The sequence below is a fragment of the Bubalus bubalis genome, chromosome 20, assembly GCF_019923935.1.
Source record: "Bubalus bubalis isolate 160015118507 breed Murrah chromosome 20, NDDB_SH_1, whole genome shotgun sequence".
Classification (NCBI taxonomy): domain Eukaryota; kingdom Metazoa; phylum Chordata; class Mammalia; order Artiodactyla; family Bovidae; genus Bubalus; species Bubalus bubalis.
This window is the reverse complement of record NC_059176.1, coordinates 44880262-44903548: the sequence shown is the minus strand read 5'-3', so window position 1 is coordinate 44903548 and position 23287 is coordinate 44880262. Positions and strand designations below refer to the sequence as shown.

General features: G+C 51.4%; 1 protein-coding gene across 6 annotated transcripts in view; it reads right to left on the bottom strand.

Moving 5' to 3' along the window:
• The window catches only part of RASGRF1 (Ras protein specific guanine nucleotide releasing factor 1), a 102557-nt gene that overhangs the window by 8517 nt on the left and 70753 nt on the right, over positions 1-23287 (bottom strand). For 2 of the 6 annotated variants that reach the window (XM_044932838.2, XR_003105115.3), the window contains exons 17-23: positions 22407-22577; positions 21832-21938; positions 21301-21413; positions 18867-18927; positions 14926-15029; positions 13377-13461; positions 9192-9389 (exon numbers count right to left, since the gene is read on the bottom strand). In XM_044932838.2, coding sequence (XP_044788773.1) covers positions 9192-9389; positions 13377-13461; positions 14926-15029; positions 18867-18927; positions 21301-21413; positions 21832-21938; positions 22407-22577 — 839 coding nt within the window. Of the gene's footprint in view, positions 1-29; positions 3420-5117; positions 5198-9191; positions 9390-13376; positions 13462-14925; positions 15030-18866; positions 18928-21300; positions 21414-21831; positions 21939-22406; positions 22578-23287 lie in introns of those variants that run through there. The other 4 variants (XM_044932836.2, XM_025271093.3, XM_025271092.3 and 1 more) reach the window with 4 other exon arrangements.

Below are 23287 nucleotides of genomic sequence, written 5' to 3'. Positions count from 1 at the left end.
CTCACTAAGGATCAGAGCCTTGGCATACATCAGGATCTGATAAGAATTTAATAACATTGTTTTGTTTTCACTGTATTTATTTTTTATGGTAACTATATATATTTATGGCAAATATGCTGGTTTCCCATGTGCTATCATGATGGTTTTTCTTCTTTAAATAAATAAAATAAATTTTAATATTTATTTCTGGGAAATAGTTAATTTAAAGGAGACTATTAAGTACATGCAAATACAGCTGACACGTGGGTATGACAAAGTCTTAAAGGAGGTGGATTTTTGGAGTTTGAGAAATAGTGGAGAGGAGAAATATTATTTGAACTGTCAGTCTTGACTCCTTCATGGGTGATAAAATCAATTTGGTGAATGTTGATCAGATTTTTAAAAAAGTTTTAAAAAAGAGAGAATAGGGAAATATCTGAGTTCATTGCATGGTCTAAAATTGCTTTGAGACATTTTTGTCCCTTTTAGGCATATATGTGTTTGTATACAGGGTAACACTGTCAAATATAATTTTATTTTTTTCTTTACTGCAGGTTGTGGAAAAAAAAAAAAAAAGAAGTAAGACTCAGGCTGTCACTGGCAGACCTCTCTGAGTCCTTCCGGCCATTAATAGTTCATGATTGTTATCGAGTGGGCCAAAAAGTTCGTTCTGGTTTTTAACATCTTATGGAAAAACCAGAATCATCTTTTTGGCCAACCCAATACATGCCTGGTTTTCCATCAACCTCCAAATCTGAAGCACAGGCTGGTGGATCTGATGGAGAAAAGAGTTCAAAGGTCTTAGAAGCCACTCTGGGGCTGGAGGGCTGGTTGGTGGCTTCTGGGGGTGCCCCACTCCTCCTGCCCTTGGTGGGCACCAGACAGCCTGGAGAGCTTGGAGGACCTCTTATCTCGGACAGAGGCAGAGGGAAGGCTGAGTGACTGCTCGCTGACTGTGAATGACTGAAGGAAGCAGGATGTTTCTGAATGCCTCACGGGGTCCTGACCACCCAGACCAGTGAAAGAATAGCTGAGGTCCTCAGGCCACTCGGTGACTTCCCTGAATGATTTACTGGGGGTTATGACCCAGGTGTGGAAAGATGATGGGTGGGCAATTTAGTCACTTGCATGTGGCACCACCAGTCCCGGACTCTATTCTTGTTCATCACCTACATAGTGAGGGGCTTTAGGGAACAGCACACTTCATTCAGTCATGTACACACACACACCCCAGAGTCCAGAGCCATGTGGGAAATATATGGTGTTGTCAGAGTGGCTAGAGTAAGGGACAGTGGGGGCAGAGAAGGCTGGAGAGGGCCCCCAAAGGGCAGTACTGTGTGGACACAGACCGTGCTGAGCATCTGAGTGTACAGGGAAGCACAGTGGGGGCTTTGTGTGGACAAAATACCCAATGTGCGGCTAGCTCTGAACTCTCCACGTGGCCATCTGACCTGTTGGGTGGGGTCCAGCCTTGCCTTGCATCAGGGCCTGGCCAACAAGGCTGTTATGGACGGAGGCAGAGCCCTCACATGCCTGTACCTGACGTTCTAGGGAGCAGAAAGAAAGTGCCCACCCCCCCAGTCTAAAAGCTGCTTCTGGTTTCCCAGGCACCACCTAGACATGCTTGCCAACACCTGGTGACTCCTGGCACCTGGATCTTATCTGTGATCATTTGGGGCCCCCAAGCCTGATGTTTCTGCCAAGAAATTCCTGATGATGTCAAAGGGGATGAAAGAAATGAGCTGGCATCAGTGACTGAAAGCAAGATGCAGCTGCCTGATGGGGTTCTCCACTGAACCCCAGGAAAGGGGAGGTGACAAGCAGGGGTCACCCTCTGCTCCTCCCCCCCAACCCCCACCCCTGGGTGTGAGCTGGACTGCCCTCTCTTACAAGCTTCTGGTCTGGGATCTCCTCTCTTTCTCAGGGAGAGGATGAGGGCTACCAGGGGCTGGACTAGAATCCCTGGGGTCAGGACCAACAGTGATGGTATGTGGTGCAGGGAAATCAGGTCCTCAGATTTTGTGGAAATTTTTTTTTGGTAATGGATTGGGAGTGGGGTGGGGCTCAGAATCCTTTTTGCCACCTGGATTCTACCTGCTCTGCAGTTTCATGAGCAAGAGACTAGGCTTCGTTCTGTGGCCACAGGCTGAAAATAAAGATGCAAACAGATATTTGCTCCTGTTGGAGCCCCTGAAACTCCAGGACTGTGGATCCATCACATCCACGTACATAGATGGATGTCCACACCATCAGGAGGTCGTATGGGGTGGCCTGCTGCTTGGCCAGCAGACTTGCTCCCCTACAGCTGTCCCCATCCTCCACTTAGGGGAATAGGGGGGAAGGGCTGTGACAGGAGCAGCGAGAGCCTGGCTCCTGTGTGCCCTCCATGGGCATCCTATTCAAACTAAAGATAGACGTGCCAATGAGCAAGCATCTGCTGGGTTAAGATTACACAGATGGGCAAAGCTGGAACTGGCCCCTCAAGAGCTTGTGACCAAATTTTACAGCAAAATGTTGTCGAGTGGAGTTGTGGGCAGCTTCTGGTCACTCAGTGGATGATAGGAGGGGACAGTCTTGTGGGTTTCACCAGGGTGTGGTTTGAGGAAGGAGAAGGGGGAGATCACGTCCATGTGGGGGCATCAGGGCAGTGGACTGACGGGGTGCACACAGCAAGCCTTGTAGGTGGCCCAGGAGATATTTAAGAGAGTAGCTGGGGACAGGAGGTAGGATTTGGGGGTGCAGTCTTGGCTGGTAAAGCTAAAAGGCCATGTGCTAGCCTGGGTGCTGCACAAGGCTGAATATTATGATGACAGACTAAAAAGGACACCCGGGACATCAGAACAGGTCTGAGGACCCATGGACCCACACAGTGAGGCCCATCATGAGCTCCTTGTGTGGGCGACTCACCAACTGTGCCCACCCACCACCTCATACCCTCTGATCTCGGCCCCTTGCCTGGTGAGATGACCCCCAAGTCTTCACATACTGCTGCTTTATGCGTAAATCTTGGTGCTTCCAGAGTAAAGGGGGATAAACACGTCCCAATCTGTCCTTCCCCTGCCTGGCCTGGTCTGCATCTCTGTAAGGCAGGAACCTGGTTTGCATAAAGGTCTCAGTGGCCACCTGTGCCCTGCATGGCTGGGTGAAGAGGTGTCTAGGAGAGGCACTTACACAAGCCCACAGGGAACCTGAAAGAGGGGAGACAGTCAGGATGGGGACGCAGACAGAATGGGGACCACGGAGGCGGTGAGGCCGTGGCGGCGCTGGGCGAGGAAGCCATGTGAAGGAGGCAGATGGAGCAGCACCTGGGGGCGGACGGACGGACGGACGGACAGGTTGGTGAATGTGGGGGCAGCTCCCCACAAGCACAGTTCACGGGGGCTCGCAGAGCCCGGGCGGAGGAGACACGGCCGGACAGCACAGATGGGTGGAACATCTGTCTGAGGACACAAACAAAGTGGAGATGATGGTCAAGGCAATGGGACGCAGAGCCAGCACGAGGAGCACACCAGGGATGATGGGAGAGAAATGAGAAAGGTGGACGGGGCTGGCGGGAAGGGGGTGTGGGGTGTTGAAGTCACTGGAGGGGCTGGAGGTGTGAAGGGTTCCGTCCCCAGGTGCTGGGGGCTTTAGCGGGCCTGGTGTGGGCAGTGGTCATGGGGTCCCTCTTGGAAAGGAGGAGAGGCACTCCCGGGCTCCATTGGAGCCAGGGCCCCGGGGTCTCCCAGGCACTGGGAGGTCCAGCAAGTGGCCACCTAGGAACGGAGAGCAAGGGCGAGGGCCAGCCCAATAGGCCACGTGCTCGAGTGCCCGAGAGGAACATGGAGGCAGAGACTAGTGGAGGAACCCCAAGGGAGCATCTAACGAGAGTGACAGCAAACCCATGTTTCAGGTGAGTGTGCAGCCTCGGAACGTGACAAGGGGCTGAGTCACTGCTGCCCGAGGAGAGCTGGCGTGGCCTCTCAGGCAAACCACAGGGCACTGGCTTGGGTCACGGCCTGGCTCCATCATCATTTCCCCCAATCCTTTGGCCAGCCACTAGCCCCTCAGTGTCCTCCTTTGGAGAAACATCATGGCAGATCTTGTCTTACAATGTGGTTCTCAGTGGGGGCAATTGTGCCTCCCTGAGGGTATCTGGCCATGTCTGGAGACCTTCCTGGTCCTCATAACTCAGCGGGGGCGGGGGGGACGGGGGCACTGGTCCCATGCATAGAGGCCAGGGATGTTTGCATTCTTTCATGCACAGGACAGCCCTCACCACAAAAACTATCCTGGTCTAGGGACTTCCTTGGTGGTCGAGTGGTTAAGACTCCACACTTCCACTGCAGGTGGTGTGGGTTTGATCCCTGGTCAGGGAACTAATATTCCATATGCCCCAAGACTGGGGAAAAAAAAGTAAAAGATCCAATGCAGGAGATACGGGTTTAGTACCTGGGTTGGGAAGATCCCCTGGAGAAGGAAATGGAAACCCAGTATTGCCTGGGAAATCTCATGAACAGAGGAGACTAGTGGGCTACAGTCCACGGGGTCAAAAAGAGTCAGACATGTCTGAGTGACTTAAAAACAAAAGGACAAGAGGACCGAGGTTGAGAAGGTTCACCTCCTGGACAGGTTTAACGGGGACAGGGAAGTCACAAACTTTGAAAACTGTGAAGTGTCAATTACTGGTAAAATCGTATTTGTTTGATTCCAAGATGCCGTTTGCCTGTAAAATGCACTCTTGTTTTGATGACTAATTATCAAGTACAAAAAGGAAATGCAATCATATGAAATAAACACATTGACTATGAGATGTAGCCTGACATCAGAAATAGTAAAATATAAAATAAAATGTGCATTTTGGAATCAAGGAATCCGGCACATCTATAATTGCTATCACACCTACCACCCTTCTCAAGACTATTCCTGTGTCTCTCTCTGGAAATGCCCCAACACCATGAATTTTCTTTGGGAGATGATGGAGGACAAAGCTGACCTGCCCTGGGGTCTGGGGATGTGTAGGGATTGGTCTTGTGGGCAGACAGATGGACAGACAGACAGACAGGCCTCCTGCTCCGGCCAGGTGAGGCACATGAGTGCCTCTGCAATGCAGTTCCATGATTTAAAAAAGAATGGGGACAAAATGACACACAACTTACTTTTTCAGAGCTTCTCTCAGATTCTTAAATCTGCCCTCTGAAGACACAAGCTTTTGGAGCTTGTCAATCAAAGCTTTAGTCTGGAAGGAATTAGAAGCATTTACTAGCACACAGCACAGGTCAAAGCCCACGGCTCTGGCCCACACTCCAGGGCCCTGTCCCACCTTGAGATGGGGCAGGTGGGTTCGGGGACTTCCTGGGTCTAGCAACTTGACCCTGAACCCGTGAGGAGGTGGACAAGGATCTTTGCTTTGTGTGCCCATGCTCATACATCTTTCAGAAACTGTGGGTGGGGCCAGGAGGGTCCAAGTGCTGGGGTCCTGAGATCTGGGCTGTTGGGAACAACGCGATGGGTAACTCCAGAGAGCTGGACCCAGAACAGGGCATCACTGATGTTTCACCATCATGACCTTTCTCATCACTGTACCCAAAGGATGCGACCATCTCCTCACACCTTCACTTTTTTTTTTTTTTTTACACCTTCACTTTTATATATCAGGCAGTGAAATGAAGTGAAGTCGCTCAGTTGGGTCTGACTCTTTGCGACCCCATGGACTGTAGCCTATCAGGCTCCTCCATCCATGGGATTTTCCAAGCAAGAGTGCTGGAGTGGATTGCCATTTCCTTCTCCAGGGGATCTTCCCGACCCAGGGATCAAACCCGGGTCTCCCGCATTGTAGGCAGACACTTTACCGTCTGAGCCACAGGGGCACCACCCAAATTTAACGGGCTTCCCAGGTGGCACTAGTGGTAAAGAACCTGCCTGCCATTGCAGGAGACATAAGAAACTTGGGTTCGATCCCCGGGTAGGGAAGATCCTCTGGAGAAGGACATGGCAACCCACTCCAGTATTCTTGCCTGGAGAATCCTATGGACAGAGGAGCCTGGTGGGCTACAGTCTATAGGGTTGCAAAGAGTCAGACGAGTGAAACGACTTAGCACGTGAATTTAAGAATCAAGAAAAAAAAAAGATGGTGAATAAACTTATCATCAAAGAAGAGAATACCTTGATGGAAAAGAGTAAAGTCTGCAGCAGAGGGTCCTCTCTGCCAAACGACCAAGGCAGGCCCCACCCACACATTAGGTGGAGCCACTCAGGTGGCTGGTTTTTGTCTTAAGGGTCCAGGTGGGTGCTGCGGAGCGTGTCCTGGGTTGAGCCTGGGTTTGTGCTTCTTCCCCTGCACGACCTGGGGAAAGTCCCTCACTTTGGAGCTCCTCAGCCCCCTCATTTATAAAATGATGAGATGAGTAGTGATTTCCTTTCCAGCACCAAGCCTCAAGATTCAGAACATGGTTGAGAAATCGGGCCAGAGACCTGCCGTGCACCATAGGATTAATTTTTATATGAGAAACCTACCCACAGAAAACAACAAGCCAAGTCTTCATTCGGGTGGAAGAAGAGATCAGTGTGTGCTCTTCAAGGAGAGAGAATGGCAAAACACAGCCCCTCCATGCTGGTCCCTCCATGTCAATTAGAAATGTGGTCGCCTGGTTTGGACCAACCCTGCTCAAAGCAAAAATGTATTCTGGGTCTGATGAAAGAGACACATGCTTCCTAGCATAGGAAGAAGCCCCACCAGGCCAAGGGTGGATGATTCTACTTTCGAGATGGCTGCTCTCAGATGCCCAGGCCAACCTCCACCCCAGGCTCCCAGCCACCCTCCTGCACTTGGCCTCTTTCCAGAGCTGTGCCCTCGCTTCCTCTTCTTTCCCCTCCACCTGCAGAGAAATGAGATGCTGCAGCTGAGGCCAGATGTGGGGACTGAGGGTCAGAGCCCTTGGTGGGCTCTGTTGCCTCCATACTCTATACATCCATAGACAAGTTCACGCTCAACGCACATCCAGAAAATGGAAGGGTGGGTCCAGATGTTCCTGAAGGGCAATGCTCAGATAGTCCAGAATTGTGGGTGACACAGCAGTTACACACTCACATAGCTCCAGGTGAGGCATCATCATGCTCGTTTTCATTCTTTTTCAGTTGTTAAGTTGTGTCTGGCTCTTTGCAACCCCATGGACTGCAGCATGCCAGGCTCCTGTGTCCTCCACTATCTCCTGGAGTTTCTCATGTCCATTGGGTCATTGATGCTACCTAACCATCTCATCCTCTTCTGCCCCCTTCTCCTGCCCTCAATCTCTCCCAGCATCTGAGGCTTCTCCAATAAGTGAGCTCTTCACATCAGGTGGCCAAAGTATTGGAACTTCAGCTTCAGCATCAGTCCTTCCAATGAATATTCAGGGTTGATTTCCTTTAGGATTGACTGGTTTGATCTCTTTGCTGTCCAAGGGACTCTCAAGAGTCTTCTCCAGCACCACAATTTGAAAGCATCAATTTTATGGTGCTCAGCCTTTTTTTTGGTGCTAGTGGTAAAGAATGCACCTGCCAATGCAGGGGATGTAAGAGACGCAGGTTTGATCTCTGGGTTGGGAAGATCCCTTGGAGAAGGGCATGGCAACACGCTCCAGAATTCTTGCCTGAAGAATTTCATGGACATAGGAGCCTGGTGGGCTACAGTCCATGGGTCTCAAAGAGTCGGACACGATTGAGCACATACACACACTGGCTGGCCCTAGGTCTTGAATGACATCCTGGAGGCAGGCCAGATCACACACTTTGCCCTCTAACTAACCTCAAGTTGCACTGTCCTAAGAGAATGGAAGACTTCAGGATGGTGTAGGCAATTCCCTCCCAACTCTATGACAAGGGTGATGTAGAGAATGAAACCAAAAAAATCCCAAACCCCCAGTGGGATGGGAAAACAAAGCCTGGTCAGAGGGCCTCTGGAAAAGATGATATCATTCTGATGGAACAGGGAAGAAGAAGAAAGACGCTGACCTGAAATGGGTCACTCGGACTCTGCCCATAGCCATGTTTGAACCTCGACAGACTGAACAGCCTAGGTGACCTGGAGGTTCTACAGCAGCCTCGCTCAACCTCAGACTCCAAGAGCTCATGAGGTCGTGTGCCACATGTGGGCAGATGTGGCGTGCTGCCCTGAGCTCCTGCACTGCCAGCCCCTGTTCTTCCACTTGCAAGAGAGGCATCTTCCAGCTTTTGTCCTGAGCCCGGCATCCCTGTGTGCTAAGAAGCATGTGGCCCAGCCTCACTGGGTGCAGTGCGGATGGTAGGGGTGCTCTGCAGTCCTGCTGTCATCTGGAGCTGGAGTGACTGGTTGGCAGTGGAAGGGCAGCAGAGATGTCCCAGGATGCCCTGAGTCTGGCTGTTTATCCAAAGAGGAGGGATTTATGGACCTGCCGCCTCCCTGGGGCATGGAATCATGAGCTGTCATTGGCATGAGAAGAGTAGTGAGGAGCAGGTGATGAACAGAACCATGAGGGGACACAGTATGCCAGTTCAGAATGGCCCAGATGAAGCAGGCTCCTTGGAGACCCTGGGCCCCACACAGCTCACCTGGCTGTAAGACCAGACAGTATATTACTGATGCCTTTGGAGGCATCCCCTGACCCCTGGCGGCCCCTGTCCAGCTTTCAGGGACATCCAGTAGTACACCCAGGAGGTGGCCCAAATGCCTCCTCTCAGGAGAGCTGTCTCCTGATGACCCCAGGGCATAGAGCTTTATTTCTGAGGAAGACTCTGTCTTATGGTTTTTCAGAATCAGGTTCTGAGTGAATAACCATTAAGTTCATATATAATATCAGCAACTGTCTAATGGGTAACAGGGACAAGTTAACTCTCTGGGGGCCAGAAGGGCTGTGAAATCAAAGTCTGAGGAGAGGACTTGCAGGCTCATCTGATCACCATCTTGGTAACCTGCAGGTTTGGACTGAGATCCCCCAAAAGTCACCACTCCTTTGTCCCAACTCAAGGAGAAGAGTGTTGGGAGCAACAATTACTGTCGTATGTCCCAGCCTGAGGGACTGACTATTCAAGTGGGAATTTAAGTCCCACAGCGTGCTAATGCCACACTGTGGGCCTGATATCTGGTCTCAGGTGAAACAGGAGAAGAGGTTGTCTAGTTTACCTGAAGTGTTGGCCCTCACCCTGTCCTTCATCCACCTACAGATGGTGGCCCTCTGGTCTCCCTGCCCCAGCCCAGCCCAGCTTCCTGCTGGTACCTGCTTAGAGACTTTGAGCCACGTCTTTTTCAGCCGGAAGATTGCGCTCCGGTTCATGGACGAGGTGATCTCCAAAACAGCATTGTAGTTGTGTAAGCATCGGCATATGTCGGCCACGGCCACCCACTTCTCAATGGTGCTCACCCTTGCGTTGATGTCCTCGTTGCGGACGATTTCTGAAGCGATCAAGTTACTGATCTTTAAGTCCATGCAATAGGACAAGAAAAAAAAGTAAAGGGAATAAGTACTGTAAAGATGATAAATCACCATTATTTGCAGACGAAATGATTGTTTGAAAATTCCCAGAAGAATGAATTGGAAAGCTGCTGGAATAACCAACAGAGCTCATCAGGGTAGCTGATTAAAGATTCAGTATATAAAAATAACCTTTAAAAATATAGTAGCAATACCAAATTGGGCTCCAAAATCACTGCAGATGGTGACTGCAGTCATGAGATTAACAGATGCTTGCTCCTTGTAAATAAAGCTATGACAAACCTAGACAGCATATTAAAAAGCAGAGATATCACTTTGCGGACTAAGGTCTGTATAGTCAAAGCTATGGTTTTTCCAGTAGTCATGTACATATATGAGAACTGGACCATAAAGAAGGCTGAGTGCTGAAGAAATGATGATTTCAAATTGTGCTGGAGAAGACTCTTTAGAGTCCCTTGGACAGCAAGGAGATCAAACCAGTTAATCCCAAAGAAAATCAACCCTGACATTGGAAGGACTGATGCTGAAGCTGAAATTCCAGTACTTTGGCCACCTTATGTGAAGAACTGACTTACTGGAAAAGACCCTGATGTGGGGAAAAGATTGACAGCAGAAGGAGAAGGGGCCAGCAGAGGATGAGATGTTTGGATGGTATCACTGACTCAATGGACATGAGTTTGAGCAAACTCTGGGAGAGTGCAGGTCAGGGAAGCCTGACGTGCAGCAGTCCTTGGAGTCGCAAAGAGTCGAACACCACTGAGTGACTGAACAACAGCACCAATTAGAAAATACAATGAAAAAGATATCACCTTCAAAATACCAGTGGGAATCTGTAAATTACCTGGAAACTTTAATGAGAACTATGTAGGATGCTCCATGAAAAATAAAGTTGCCAAAGGTAATAAGAGGATTGATTAAGGAAGAAAAGGATTATAATTCAAAATGGGAATGTAAACGTCTTTTTTCAAAACTAACAAGCACATTCAATGCAATCCAATAAAACATGCAATGGGAGCTATCTGAAAGTCTGACAAAGTGATTCTAAAGTTTATCTGGAAGAACAGTTAAGAAGAGTGAAGGTTTGAGGGAATCTCCCACCATACAACTGAAGCTTGGAGAAGACACACACTTTGCAGCAACCCTTGCCTTGTTCACATATCCAAGGACTCCTCTACCCTGCCTACAAAGCAAATAATCACATATACACAAAGAAACTAAATGCGGGCTGGACTTGGAGCAGCCAGGGGTTGGGAAGGTGGTGGAAGCTGGAGCTCAAACATCAGAGAACTAGAACTGCAAGGAACTGGGGCAGCAAGAAATATTGGCCTTGCCTGTACGTTTCTTTGCATTTCCTTTGAGTCTACAATCGTTTCAAAATAAAAAGAACGAAAAACACGACTTGTTATTAAAAAATAAAGATAAGAGGACACTTACAGATGAGTATAAATTATAGGGCTTTACCACCCAGAATGGTCTTCTTTAGAAAAATTTCTAGAGGATGTACATAAAGAAGAATGAGTTTAAAATGATGTAAGAATGGAAAACTACTGAAGTGAATCAGGAAGGAATGATAGCACAAAATAGCACACATATTATAAGCCTTAATTAAATGGAAATTTTTTTTCCATAAAGAAAATACTGAATTCAAAACAGTTTTACACGTTATATAATTTTTTTAAAAAAGGAATAGATTAGTCAAATTTTCCAGAGAGGAGAGAATGAAGGAATACTTGCTAGTTTATTCTATGAAGCTAGTATAACCTTGATACCAACACCAGATACAGATAACCTTAGAAGAAGGAAAAAGTACACATCCTTTTGTTTAATATAACATGAATATGTTAGATTTGTCCATGGAATGCAAGGATGTTGACTATTAGAGAAAAATCTATAACTGTCATTCATCACATCCACAGATTTAAAGGAGAAAAGCCATATGTCCATCTCAATAGATGCAGAAGACAGTTGATAAAATGCAATACTTATTTATGGTAAAAACCATTATTGGCAAACAAGGAATAAGAGAAAGAATTTCCTTAACTTGATAAACAAACAAATTCTATCCTAAGTGGAGAAATATTAGAAGCACTCTTTAAGGTGGTTCAGACAGTAAAGAATCTGTCTTCGATGTGGCAGACCCAGGTTCAATCCCTGGGTCAGGAAGATCCCCTGGAGAAGGGAATGGCTGCACACTCCAGTATTCTTGCCTGGAGAATACCATGGACAGAGGAGCCTGGCGGGCTACAGTCCATGGGGTGGCAAAGAGTTGGACATGACTGAATGACTAACACTGATAGAGATTAAAACCAAGAACAAGATTCACTATCACCATTTCTGTTGAACACTGTGGTCTGGGGGTCTAGAGGCACCCAGAGTGCAAGTGCATGCACCTGAACGTGAGAAGTTCCTTAAATTTGTCCCTGAGCACTTCACACCAGTTTCAGCCCTGATCCTGGAGATCCCAGCCAGTACAATTCAATAAGACCAAGACAACTTCCCTGGTGGTCCAGTGGTTGAGAATCTGCCTGCCAATGCAGGGGACACAGGTTCGATCTCTGGTCTGGAAAGAGCCCACATGCCACCGGGCAAAGAAGGCCACGCGCCACAACTACTGAGTCCAAGCTCTAGAGCCGGTACTCTGCAACAAGAGAAGCCTGCGCACCGCTACAAAGAGTAGCCCTCATTCTCACTGTGACTAGAGAAAGCCAGGGTGCAGCAACCAAGACCCAATGAGGCCAAAATAAATCAATCAATTAAAATTTAAAAAATTTAAAAGAGAATTTGTTTTAAAAGGTAAGACAAAGAATTAAAGCCAATAGGGCTGGAACCCAGCAAAGACAAAACCAAACCAAACCCTGTGTCAGGGAGAGATTAAGAAACAGTTTCAGGCTATGATTATCACCATCAAAGGGGCGCCCATTCTGTGCACCTGAAAAAAAGGTGAATTTTTAACAGAGATGGCCACACGCCAGGTAGTGATGAGGGCAGTCCTCCGGAGGTGGATTGTGTGGGTTCAAAGTAGGCTCTCCTGCTGATGACTGGGGATGTAATTTAACCTCCTCAAGCCTTAGTTTCTTCATCCATAACAGAGAATAAGGAGATGAGGCTGATGAAACCCTGAGCACAGTGCCTGGCACGTGGTCAACATGTAATGAATGCTCACGCCATAGTCTCATCTTTTACTTACTTGAGTCCTGGGCACACAGTGGGGGAGGGTGGCCGGGGGGAAGAGGGACTTTTTTGCTGCCTCCTGCTGTGGTTAGAGTTGTGGGTCAGGTGTGGTCAGACTCAGGCCTCGTGTGTGTTTCCTGAGGGCCCTGCCCACTTCATCACGTCCTCTCTCCCGCTGCACAGGCTGCTCTCCACTCTGCAGCCGTATTCGCGACAGGGCTCCTTCTCTGAGCTCCAAAGCCTGGATTGTTTGTGTTTCCTCCCGGGATGAGGGTCCGCCCCAGGCTGTGGTTGGTGTCATGTGGCTTTGACCAGGCCGTCAGGACAAGTGGGATCATGTGCTCCCACTTCCAGCCATCAAAGGCTCTTGTGTTGATGATTAAATGCAAAGGAATTAAGATGCTAAGTGCAAACGCCCTTGAGGTTGTCACGAGGCCAGGAGTGGATGGGTCCCTGTGGTTGCAAGTGCTGGAACTAGCGCAGATGTGGGGAAATCAGGAAGGAATATTTTCCCCAGGACTGGGGCTTTGCAGTGGAGGAAGGCCATGAGCTACCAGACACGGGTCAGAGACCTCAGGCATTTGCCCCTTAGAGTCTTGGTGTCTTCGTATTTAAAGTGCGATGACAGCCCCATCTTTTAGGATGAGTGTGAACTTTGAAAGAAATTATTTTGCATATAATTCACAGGCCCAAAGAGGACCCAGGTGCTATGGATCTAGCAGGTGTACAGCCTGTTCTGAGGGTCCCACCAAAGAGAAACCTGCAGAAAAAGGCACTGCACCCCCCACCCCTACTCACATCATTGAAATGCTTAGTGGTTTTCATGATATAAGGGGTCCTCTCATTCTTTTCCAGTTTCATCCACCCTTGTCCGAAGAACTCCCTGTAGGAAGTAAGGGAGAAACCCAGAGTGGGTGGGGTTAGGTTTGTTCTTACTGATTTCTATTCTGAGTTCTCTGCTTTTTGAAGTGGTCATTACTGGGGAGTAACTTTCTGCAGAGGAGGGGACCCTGGGGTCAGGTCTAGCTGTGTCCTGTATCAGCTGTGTGGCTTTGGGTAAGCCTTGGGGCCTCAGTTTCCTCACCTGTGAAATGGGAATAATGACAATACTCTTCTTACAGGGTCATGGAGAGGCCGGACTGAGATTTGGTGCTGAGAGCACATCAGGTCTGGTTTTGGATCTTGCTTCTGACAGGGAGAACCCTCCATTTTAAAGTCACATTGCAGAAGTTGGTCTGCAGAACAGGAAGGACAGAAGGCCACAGAAAGGGCCAGACAGTTGGATAAAGGTGCCTGCAAGCCATGCCACAGCGTGTTCTGGGAATGGCAACCTCACAGGACCACAGGCTGTCCAGGCCTCCAGGACAAGCTCCTTATTTGACAGTGACCGTGACAGAGTTCCATGGGCAAGAGTGAGCAGTAACTACTGCCCAGAATAACCACTGTCTCTACGCCTGGGAGATGTGGCAGATGTATAAAGGCTGACACTCCACAATCAGCGGGGGCAGCACCCGTGTCAGTGGGGGCCTCTGTGTGTGTCCCGTGGGGCTATCTTTCTAGAAGGCAGAGATCCGGAGTCCTGTGATGATTTATGACCTCAGAATCGGTGACTCCAATTTCAGGAAAGTATTCTAGGACACTTGTCAGAAACCCAGAGATATATTTAGTTATGAGGAGGCTTTTTGACCCCCACCTGTAAGTATAAAAGTGAAATCTGAAAACAGCCTCATGGCTTGGTGCACTGCTAGGGAATACAGTGTACTTATTAAAAATGGTGTTCACAGATACCATTTTGGCATAGGGTCAGATGAAGAAAAGGTGATACAAATTATGTAGGTGGTACAGTTACGACTACCTGGGGGTGACTGACTATAGGCCAGAGGAGGTATTGATCAGGCCTTGGGGCTTCTTCAAAGGCCAGAGCTGTCCCCAGAGTCCATTCCTGCACATGCATACACAGAGACACATACACATGCGTGTGCACACATTTGCTCACATGTACATATGTGCACATATGTGAACACATACTCTTTCTAGACCTCCAGAAAAGGAGCACAGAGCTAGATGCTTCTGGAAAACTGTGTGTGCATGTATCCGTGTGTGTGTGTGTGTGCGTGTGTGCATGTGTGTGTGCATGCACAAGTGCAGCTGGTGGGGAAGGAGGGAGCCTGGGGACAGGAAGGGACAGGAATCCTTCATCATCCCTGCCGGCACATGCATTTATGCTTCTCTCTGTGGAGCATCAACCATGCAGCTCTGGAAATCTGGTGCACATGCTTCAGGAGGGGGACTCAGCTGTGATGGTGCCTGAGGAAGAAGGCGAGGGCTGGAACCCATGCCCACTCACTCATAAGGGATCTTCTTGAAGACGAGGTGATCCAGTAGGGTCAGTTGCTCCGCAATCTCCAGGGCTGAGTGGTTTTCAAAGGGCTCGGCCTTCACGCCTTCAGCCTGAGAGGAGCAAGGTCCAAGTCAGGCCCGCGAGGGGCCCCTTCTGGCTTTGGGGCCCCTTCCTAGAGGGAACATCCATCTTGATTCTGGTAAGTGGGAGGGTGAGGCGTGACTGGGGAGGCCCCCCCTCTACCCCGGGACACTGGCCAGCAGGGGACGGTGGGAGCTGGGAGCCATCATCTGCTGTGCACCATGTGTGTGTGTGTGTGTGTGTGTGTGTGTCTGTCTGTCTGCAGGCCTGTGCTGCGCTTCAGTCACTCATGAGGTCATCCTTACGCCAACACACAGGTGAGACCACAGAGGTGCCTGGAGGTTAATGACTAGCCCAAGGCGCTCAGCCAGGTTGATGGGGACATAGCCTGGGCCGTCTGATTCAGGCTGGAACCTCTTTTTTCCTTCAGGTCCTGTCTGTCCACACCTGCTTCATAGAACTTCCTTTTAAATTTCTTTAGGGGAGGACTCACAGGTGCAATGACCTCCCGTACCTCTGAACCGTGTCCACAACACAGTTGTTTGCCTTCGTCCTGGGTACAGTCCCTGCCCCAAGGGCCACCATGGACACCACGTTTAAAGGTGACCACTCCCCAGGCCCTCAACCAGGGAAATCTTCAGGAAGCACTCTAGGGAAGCAATGTCCCCATGGCTGGGATCAGACAAGAGGAGGCCTGCAGCCCAGAGGCCTCTGGGAAAGCCTGGTGGATCCGGAAAGGGTAACTGGGCACTCACGGGAGGAGAGTCAGGAACACGGATGCCCCTGCTCCCCTCCTGGGTGCTGACTGGGCTGTATAGGAGGAGACAGCTAGCTACCCCGCCCAGAGGGCCCAGCCAGTTCACTAATGACAAGGAAAGTGGGGGTGACCCCGTGTCAGGGGAACAAGCCTCCATCCTGGACGGAGTCTTCCTGCTTACTTCTCAGCAAACAGTCATTGAGAACCGCCCAGGCAGATCCTTGTGAGATGAAAAGATCAGAAAACACAGTCCTGGCTTCAGGAGCTCCAGGCACAGAGCAGGGACAGTGTGTGGGCAAGTGGAGGAAACAGCTCCTACTGCAGCCTGTGTGTGGTGTGTGTCATGTTGTGTGTGTATGTGTGTGGTGTGTACATGTGTGTGAGGTACGCATGGTGTGTGTGTGGTGTGTATGCGTGTGTGCATGGTGTGTGTAGAATGTACATGGTGTGGTGTGTAGAATGTACATGGTGTGGTGTGTACACGTGTGTGATGTGTGCGTATGTGTGTGCTGTGTACATGTGTGTGGTGTGTATGTGTACATATGTGTGTGGGGTGTGTGTGTGTGGGTGGTGGGCATCCATGTACTCCCCCCAATAGAGTCGCCCTGGGCCAGGCACGGTCTGTGCAGAAGTCCAGATTCAGGAGCTTGAGTGTGGGGACACGATGCTATCAGGAATGACAGTTCTCAGGAAGGCAGTGGAGATGTGGGGATGAAAGTGGCATGGGCCACCTGGGATGCTCAGGACCCTCACGAGGAGGAGCCCCCAGCCTCTGAAGCAGGGGCGACAGGCAACCAGCACAGCCCACCCTGAAGGCCCAGGCCTGTCCTGGGGTGAGGCCGTGAGCTGGGGTGGGTGCCCAGGGCATGGACACCTGAGGAAGGGGCCTGGCCCGGAGGTGCACTGCCTAGGAGGAGCTGGCCGGCCCCGGGGAGTGGCACGGCCTGGAGCAGAGGCCTGTGAGCGTCGTCACAAGAAGCCCCTCTGCTCTCTGTAGAGCCCTGGGGCTTCTTCCAGGCTGGACGTGCCCGACGCAGGCCCTCAGATTCTGGGAACCACGTCAGGGTTGGGCAGGGAGCTGGGGGTGCAGCTGGGTGGGCGGGCGGCCCTTTGTTCTAGAAGAGACTTGGCTACACATGAAGTTGGAACGAGGGCCCTCAGGCTCTTGATGGGTGAACGTTCTGGTCAGGCCCCTGTTGGGAAACATGAGCAGTGTGGCTGCTGCCCTGAGTGGCCTGGCCAGGGTCCCTGGGCGGGTGCCTGGGGCACAACCCTGCAGCACTGCTCTTGGGGTTGGGGTGCAGGCAGGGCGCCAGCTGCCCCACGGATGGCTGCCCCCACCCCCAGGGCCAGGAGAACCCGCTCTAAGAGTCAGGAGCGGGGACGGGAGGGAAGCAGTGAGTGCAGGACTCAGAGGCCTGAGTCTTCCCATTGGCTACTCTGAACAGGCTGGATATCACTCAGTCTGAAGTGTGGGCCTCCACCTCTGGGGAGGTCAAAGGCGGCCCTGAGCTTCCTTGGTCACAGTGATGGGCAAAAGATGCCCAGAGAGGGCCCAGCCAGGCCCCAGAAGCACACAGACCATCATCCTTTCCACTGCAAGGAACCCTGCCTTGAGCTCTGCCTGGAGTCCCCTCACTGCCAGGCAGGTGGCCACCTACCATGACCCAGCTTAGGTCACCCCACCTCCCCCTGCCTCAGTTGCCTCATCTGGAAGATGGGGATAAAGATACAGATCCACAGCACTGTTGAGAAGAGTCCTTAAGACTCTAGCACGCAGTGGGGAGCCTGTCCACACCAGGCCTGACTTCTTACCCTCCTCCTTCCAGGGACAGTGTGAGCAGAGACAGTGCGGGCTGGTTAGGGGAGAGATGAAAGCAGAAGATGAAGAAAACACAAGACTTGGTGTTATCAGTTGAATCTCCCTCCCCAAAAGATATGGTAAGTCCCCTACATATGAACCTTCAAGCTGTGAACTTTCAAAGAGGTGAACATGTGTTCGCATGTCCAGTCGTGTGGGTCAGTTCCCGTGTCTGGCGTACACTGTCACGTGTGTGCATCCTCCACAGAGGTTGTGCTGTGTGTATTTACTGTACAGTCCTATACAGAGGATAACAGTACAGCGTCTATTTCAAGTCCAGGACGTCCAGAAGCAATCGAAAAAGCAGAGGTGAGGAAGCTGGTACCCCTGTACTCTTCAAGGTACTGTACTGTAAGATTAAAATGGTTTTCTTTAATTCTGTATTTGTTTCTCACGTATCATTTGTGTGAAAAGTATAAAGCTACAACAGTACAGTACTATATAGCTGACTGTGTTAGTTGGGTACCTAGGTTGACTTCGTTGGATTCACGAACAAGTTGGACTTACGAGCATGCTCACAGAACTGGTTTGTATGTAGGGGACATACTGTATGCTGAAGTCCTCAACCTTGGGACCTGTGACCGTGAACTTATTGGATATAAGGCCTTCAGAGATGTACTCAGGTAAGGTGGGGTCACTAGAGTGGGCCCTCATCCAGTATGTTGTTATTGCTGTCGTTCAGTTGCTCAGTCATGTCTGACTCTTTAAGACCCCATGAACTGTAGCACACCAGGCTTCCCAGTCCGCCACTATCTCTCTGAGTTTGCTCAAGTTCATGTCCATTGCGTTGGTGATGCTATCTAACCATCTCAGTGTCTTTCTGAGAAGGGAAAATTTGGACATAGGGCCAACACATACAGAGGGAGGAGGACACGGAGACAGCCGGGGAGGAGATGGCCATGTGACAACCGAGGCAGAGACTGGAGATCCTCTGTTACGAGCCAGGGAATGCCCAGGGCCACCAGACATGGAAGAGGCCCAGGAAGACCCTCCCCTGGAACCTCTGGACGGAGCATGGGCCCAGCAACACTTCAATTCCAGACTTCCGGCCTCCAGAACTATGCAAGATTAAAATTCTGCTGTTTTAAGTGCCCCATTCTGGGGCTCTTTGTTGGGGGAGCTCCAGGAATCAATACAGGGGATGACTGAGCTCCTCTGGCAAGTCTTGGGGATAGGATCCTGGGAGCCAGGTGGCCAGGGAAGGACAGATTTGGCCAGCGAGTGAGAGAGAGGGCAAGCCCGGCTCACCATCTGTGTGATCTCCTCGAGTGTGATCTGGTTGTCGCCTGGGTCATCCTGGGTCAGAGTCCTGGGGGGTGAGAGGGAATGATGAGCCCTGAGCAGCTGGTGACACCCCTTGCCTTTGGGCAGTCCCCTCACCCACCAAACCTGCCTTGTTTTCTGTCTCTGCTCTGCCATTTCCGGGGCCAGGAGCCCCCTTTCCCTTTTCATGTCATTGATGTCTTCAATGATTCAGCTCCCTGACCCTCCTGGCTGGGTAAGGCCCCCTTCTGGGGCTCCCTCAGCCCCTAGGCTTCCTGTAGTCTCAGCCCCAGGCTCCCCAGCTGGGAACAGCCATGTCTGTGCCTGGTCCTCTCCTCCAGATCCGCCAGGAGCCTCTGAAAGCAGGCTGATGTCCCTGTTGTCCCTGTAGCTCAGGTACCTGGAGCTGGGCTTGGCATGTGGCCAACGCACCGGCCGGTGGGGTGATAGGACAAATGAGTGGAAGGAGCTTCAGGCTGGAGCACCAGAGAGGCCAGAGGTGCTGGGGAGCCTTCCAGATGGGGCAGGGGGAACAGGGGAAAGCAGCAAGGTGGTAGTCAAAGGCCCAGAGGTGGGAGGCCGTTCACAGCAACTGAGTAGTGGGTCCTGAGCAGTGGGTCCTGAGCAGTGGTGGGGATGAGGGCAGAGCTCCTGCATCAGGCCAAAATGCTGAGCCCTCATTCTGACAGTGATTATGAGTCCTGGGGATGGGGCCAAAGAGCCAGGCCAGGGCTGGGGGACAGTCTGGAGGCCATAGGGCCCGCCTGAGCCACCCACACTCTTCCTCCAAGGAAGCAGACCCACAACTAGGGCTCTCTCGGTCCACCATCCACACCAGGGCCCGCTTGATTCCCTACATCCAGCAGCAGTCCGAACAAGCTCCCTGTCCGAGGATCACTTGACCTGACTTGACCCATAGGCCTAAGGTCCTGGCACAGTCCTGCACGTCTCCTGGGACGAGGAGGAAGGGCATGGAGGACCTGGGAGCTGACTGTGTGTGCGCACGTGTGTCTAGGCAGTGAGTACGGCAGGGAGGGTGGTCTGGAAGCGATGCTAGGATGTGGAGCCTGCAGGAATTATGGGCCTGTAGCCCAGGCCTCAGGAAAGCAAATTGGATGATCTGGCTGGAGGAAGCCTGGAGACTGGGTTGTCAGCCAGAAAGTGGATGCAAGTCTGGGTCAGAGTCTGTGACCACGGGGCAGGGAGGGAAAGCTGAAGCCGGACAGGAAGTGAGGTTGGGAGGCCTGACCCTGAGTCCAGGCACCTGGGCAGGGCCAGAGGGCAGCCTGCGTCAGCAGGGGTGAGCAGTGGATGGACCAGGGCCTGCATCTGACACCCCTGAGACCTGCAGAGGTGATCTCACTGCAGCCTCACCACAGGCCTGGGAGTAGGTGTTGTTCACCCATTTTACAGAGGAGGAAAACAAGGTTCACAGACAGGACTTGCCTGAGGTCACACAGCGCATCACTCAGCCAGCAGGGCTCTTGGATATGTGCCGCCTGACCTCTGGCCTCTGCCAGGAGAGGCCCAGCCTGGCACAGGAGGAAAAAGGATAGATTTGGGGACAATTTAATTCAATTCAACCATATTCCCTGGAGCACCTGGAGACAGGCTCGCCAGTGCAATTGGACAAAGCCCTCCTCCATGACAGTAATGTTCTTTTTAAAAAAATTTGTATTTTAGATTATTTTTTATTTTAAAATTTTTATCGGATACAGTTGTGTTACTTTCTACTGTACAACAAAGTGGATCTGCTATATGCATACATATATCCCCCCTTTTTTGGATTTACTTCCCATTTAGTGGAATCCAGAATGTTCTTTAAGTTGCCCCCTGTGGAGGCACCAGCTCCCTGTGGCTCGTGTGACTCAGGAACTAGAGTTTAAATTGTATTTAATCTTAAATACTTATTTTTATTTGGCTGTGCCAGGTCTTAGTTGAGGCACGTGGGATCTTTAGTTTTGGCATGTGGGATCTTGTTCCCCAACGAGGGATCAAACTTGGGCCCCCTGCATTGGCCAAGCCCCCAGTCTTAGCCACTGGACCACCATGGAAGTCCCTATTTAATTAATTTAGATTTAACACCCATACGTCACTAGTGGCTATCACACAGGTCGGTGTGGAGTAAATGGGTATCAGCAGTGGGTGTGGATGGGGAAGCAGGCACCCTTTTTGTCTCCAGGTCTGAGGTGGGCAGGTGGAGGGAAGGACACACATGAGCAAGCCCCTCCAGATCCTGGTTGCAGGGGTGTTGACTAGCCCCCAGGCTGCCCAGGGCTCCGAGATCCTCCCAGAGCAACCGCCTGAGGCGGTCCTCTGGTCTGGGGAGGGCCCTCCTCCCCCTTGCCCCCTGCCTCTGGCTGGCCGTCGGCAGGCAGAGGGCAGGGCCCCTGTCCAGCAGGCCTTCCCCAGCCCCCACCTGATGATGTTGGCCGCAGCCTTCCGCTCCTGGGTCAGGAGCTCTGGGTCATGCATGACCTCCTCCAGGAAGCTGATGACCTTGCATTTGAGCTCGTCATTGGTCTCAAAGTCCTGCAGGGAAGACAGGAGGGTGGCTCTGGCTATTGTTCCAGCTGCCCTGAGGTGGTCCCTGCCTGGCCAGGGCAGGAAGATGCAGGCTCTGCCCACTCAGGCTTCCTGCCTCATCTCCCTCTTCCCCAGCTGCCTGCCAGGCACCAGTGGAGCTGACTGACCTGGAGGTAAAAGGTGCTGCAAGGTCAAGGAGCATCCCTTGATTGCTGCAGCCCTAGGCCAGGCCCTGGGAGGTAGCCTTGATGTAGACAGAGGTGGAGAGCAGAGGCCCCTTTTCCCCTGGAATGTACTAGGTCCCCTTGCAGGGGATCTGAGCAGGCCCTCCTGAGAATATCAGGGCAGCTGGTTCCTGGGTCAGTGATCTTGGGTCCCCAGCAGCTCACCTGGATTGTGGGGCGTCCCTGGGGGTCCCACCTACCTGAGAATGCTTGGACACCCAGTGTCGGAGCACATTCAGGACGCGGTTGGTGGCTGCTCTACGAATCACAAATTCCTTGTCTCCGTTCCTCTGGTCGGGGGGAAAGCCTGGCACGCAGGTGACAGAGAGGGGAGAGGGTAGTGAGGATAAGAAACCCCAGATCTGGGGGAGCCGGGGGAAGGACGGGGGTGCTCTGGGTGGGGGATGAGAAAATATCTGACAACCAGCCCAGGTTCTGACCAAGGAGTCCGGATGGCTCAACTTCCCGTGGACACAGTCCTCACAGGCCCGCTTCTCCCGGACCTCTGCAGCTTTCAGGGGCCGCTGGAGGATTCTGGTGGCCTCTACTCCACCATGAAAGTGGGAGGCAGAGCGGGTGGCCGAGCATCCGTCAGGCAGTGGGCTTGACTCCAAGCAGAGGTTTGCCAAGTTGCAGAGCGGGCGGGTGGGGATAAAGGGGCCCCCAGGCAGGAGGCTCAGCCCTGCTAGGGCCTGGGGCAGCAGGCACTCCATATCAGAAGGGGGACAAGCCCCTGGGGTGGTGCTGTCATCAAGGCGGTGAGCCAACTCTGTACCTGCACTGGCCAAGGACATCCTCCGGTACTTCTCCTTGTTTGGGGTGCCCTCGTTGGCACCCGCAGTTGCTATCGCGAAGGCAGAGGCTGCTGATAGGGCGCTGCGGTTACTATCCAGCTCGCGACAGGAGGTCATGACCACTCCATTATTGTAGGAGAAGAGGGGGAACTCTGTGGGGAGCAGGGGATCAAGCCTCAGACTTGGTCCAGCTCAGGAAACCATGGGTCTCAAGGCTAGAAAGGGTCTCTGGACAGGCAGGCTGTGTTCACTGCAACCAGGACTGGTCAGGCGGCGGGCATGGGGTCTGGTCTCCCGCTGCAGTCCCCAGGGAGGGACACACCCATGCCACCCTGTGTCACCCCAAGGCTGCCTCAGGGCAGAGAAAGCCCCTGTCTGCCTCCTTCTGCTTCTCCTGCTGAGAAGGTCCCAGAAGCCCTCCTGCTTTTGGAGAAAGTCCAGCCACCCTTTGCATCTCTTTGCAGCCCCAAACCTTTTACCTTGTAGGCCCAGCTGGGCCCAGCACTACTCAGGGACAGCCTCATGTATTTTCTCATCCTTTTCGTCTATTTGGAATGAACACATAACCTGTGCAGAGTCTGACGTGGATAATTCACACTGACAGGCTCCCTGGCATCATGGTGGGCGTGGAAAGAGCACCGCAGTCCAAATCCTCACCCCACTTACTAGCTGTGTGGCCTTGGGCAAATTACCCAACCTCTCTAAGTCTCTGTAATCTCGGGATAATACCTGCTTCAAAAGGTGGATAAGATTAAAGGAGTTAACACAGATGAAAGTATTTAGTATTGTGTGAAAAGATATATATATATATATATATATATGAAAAGATATTTATATATGTGAAAAGATATATAAATATGTG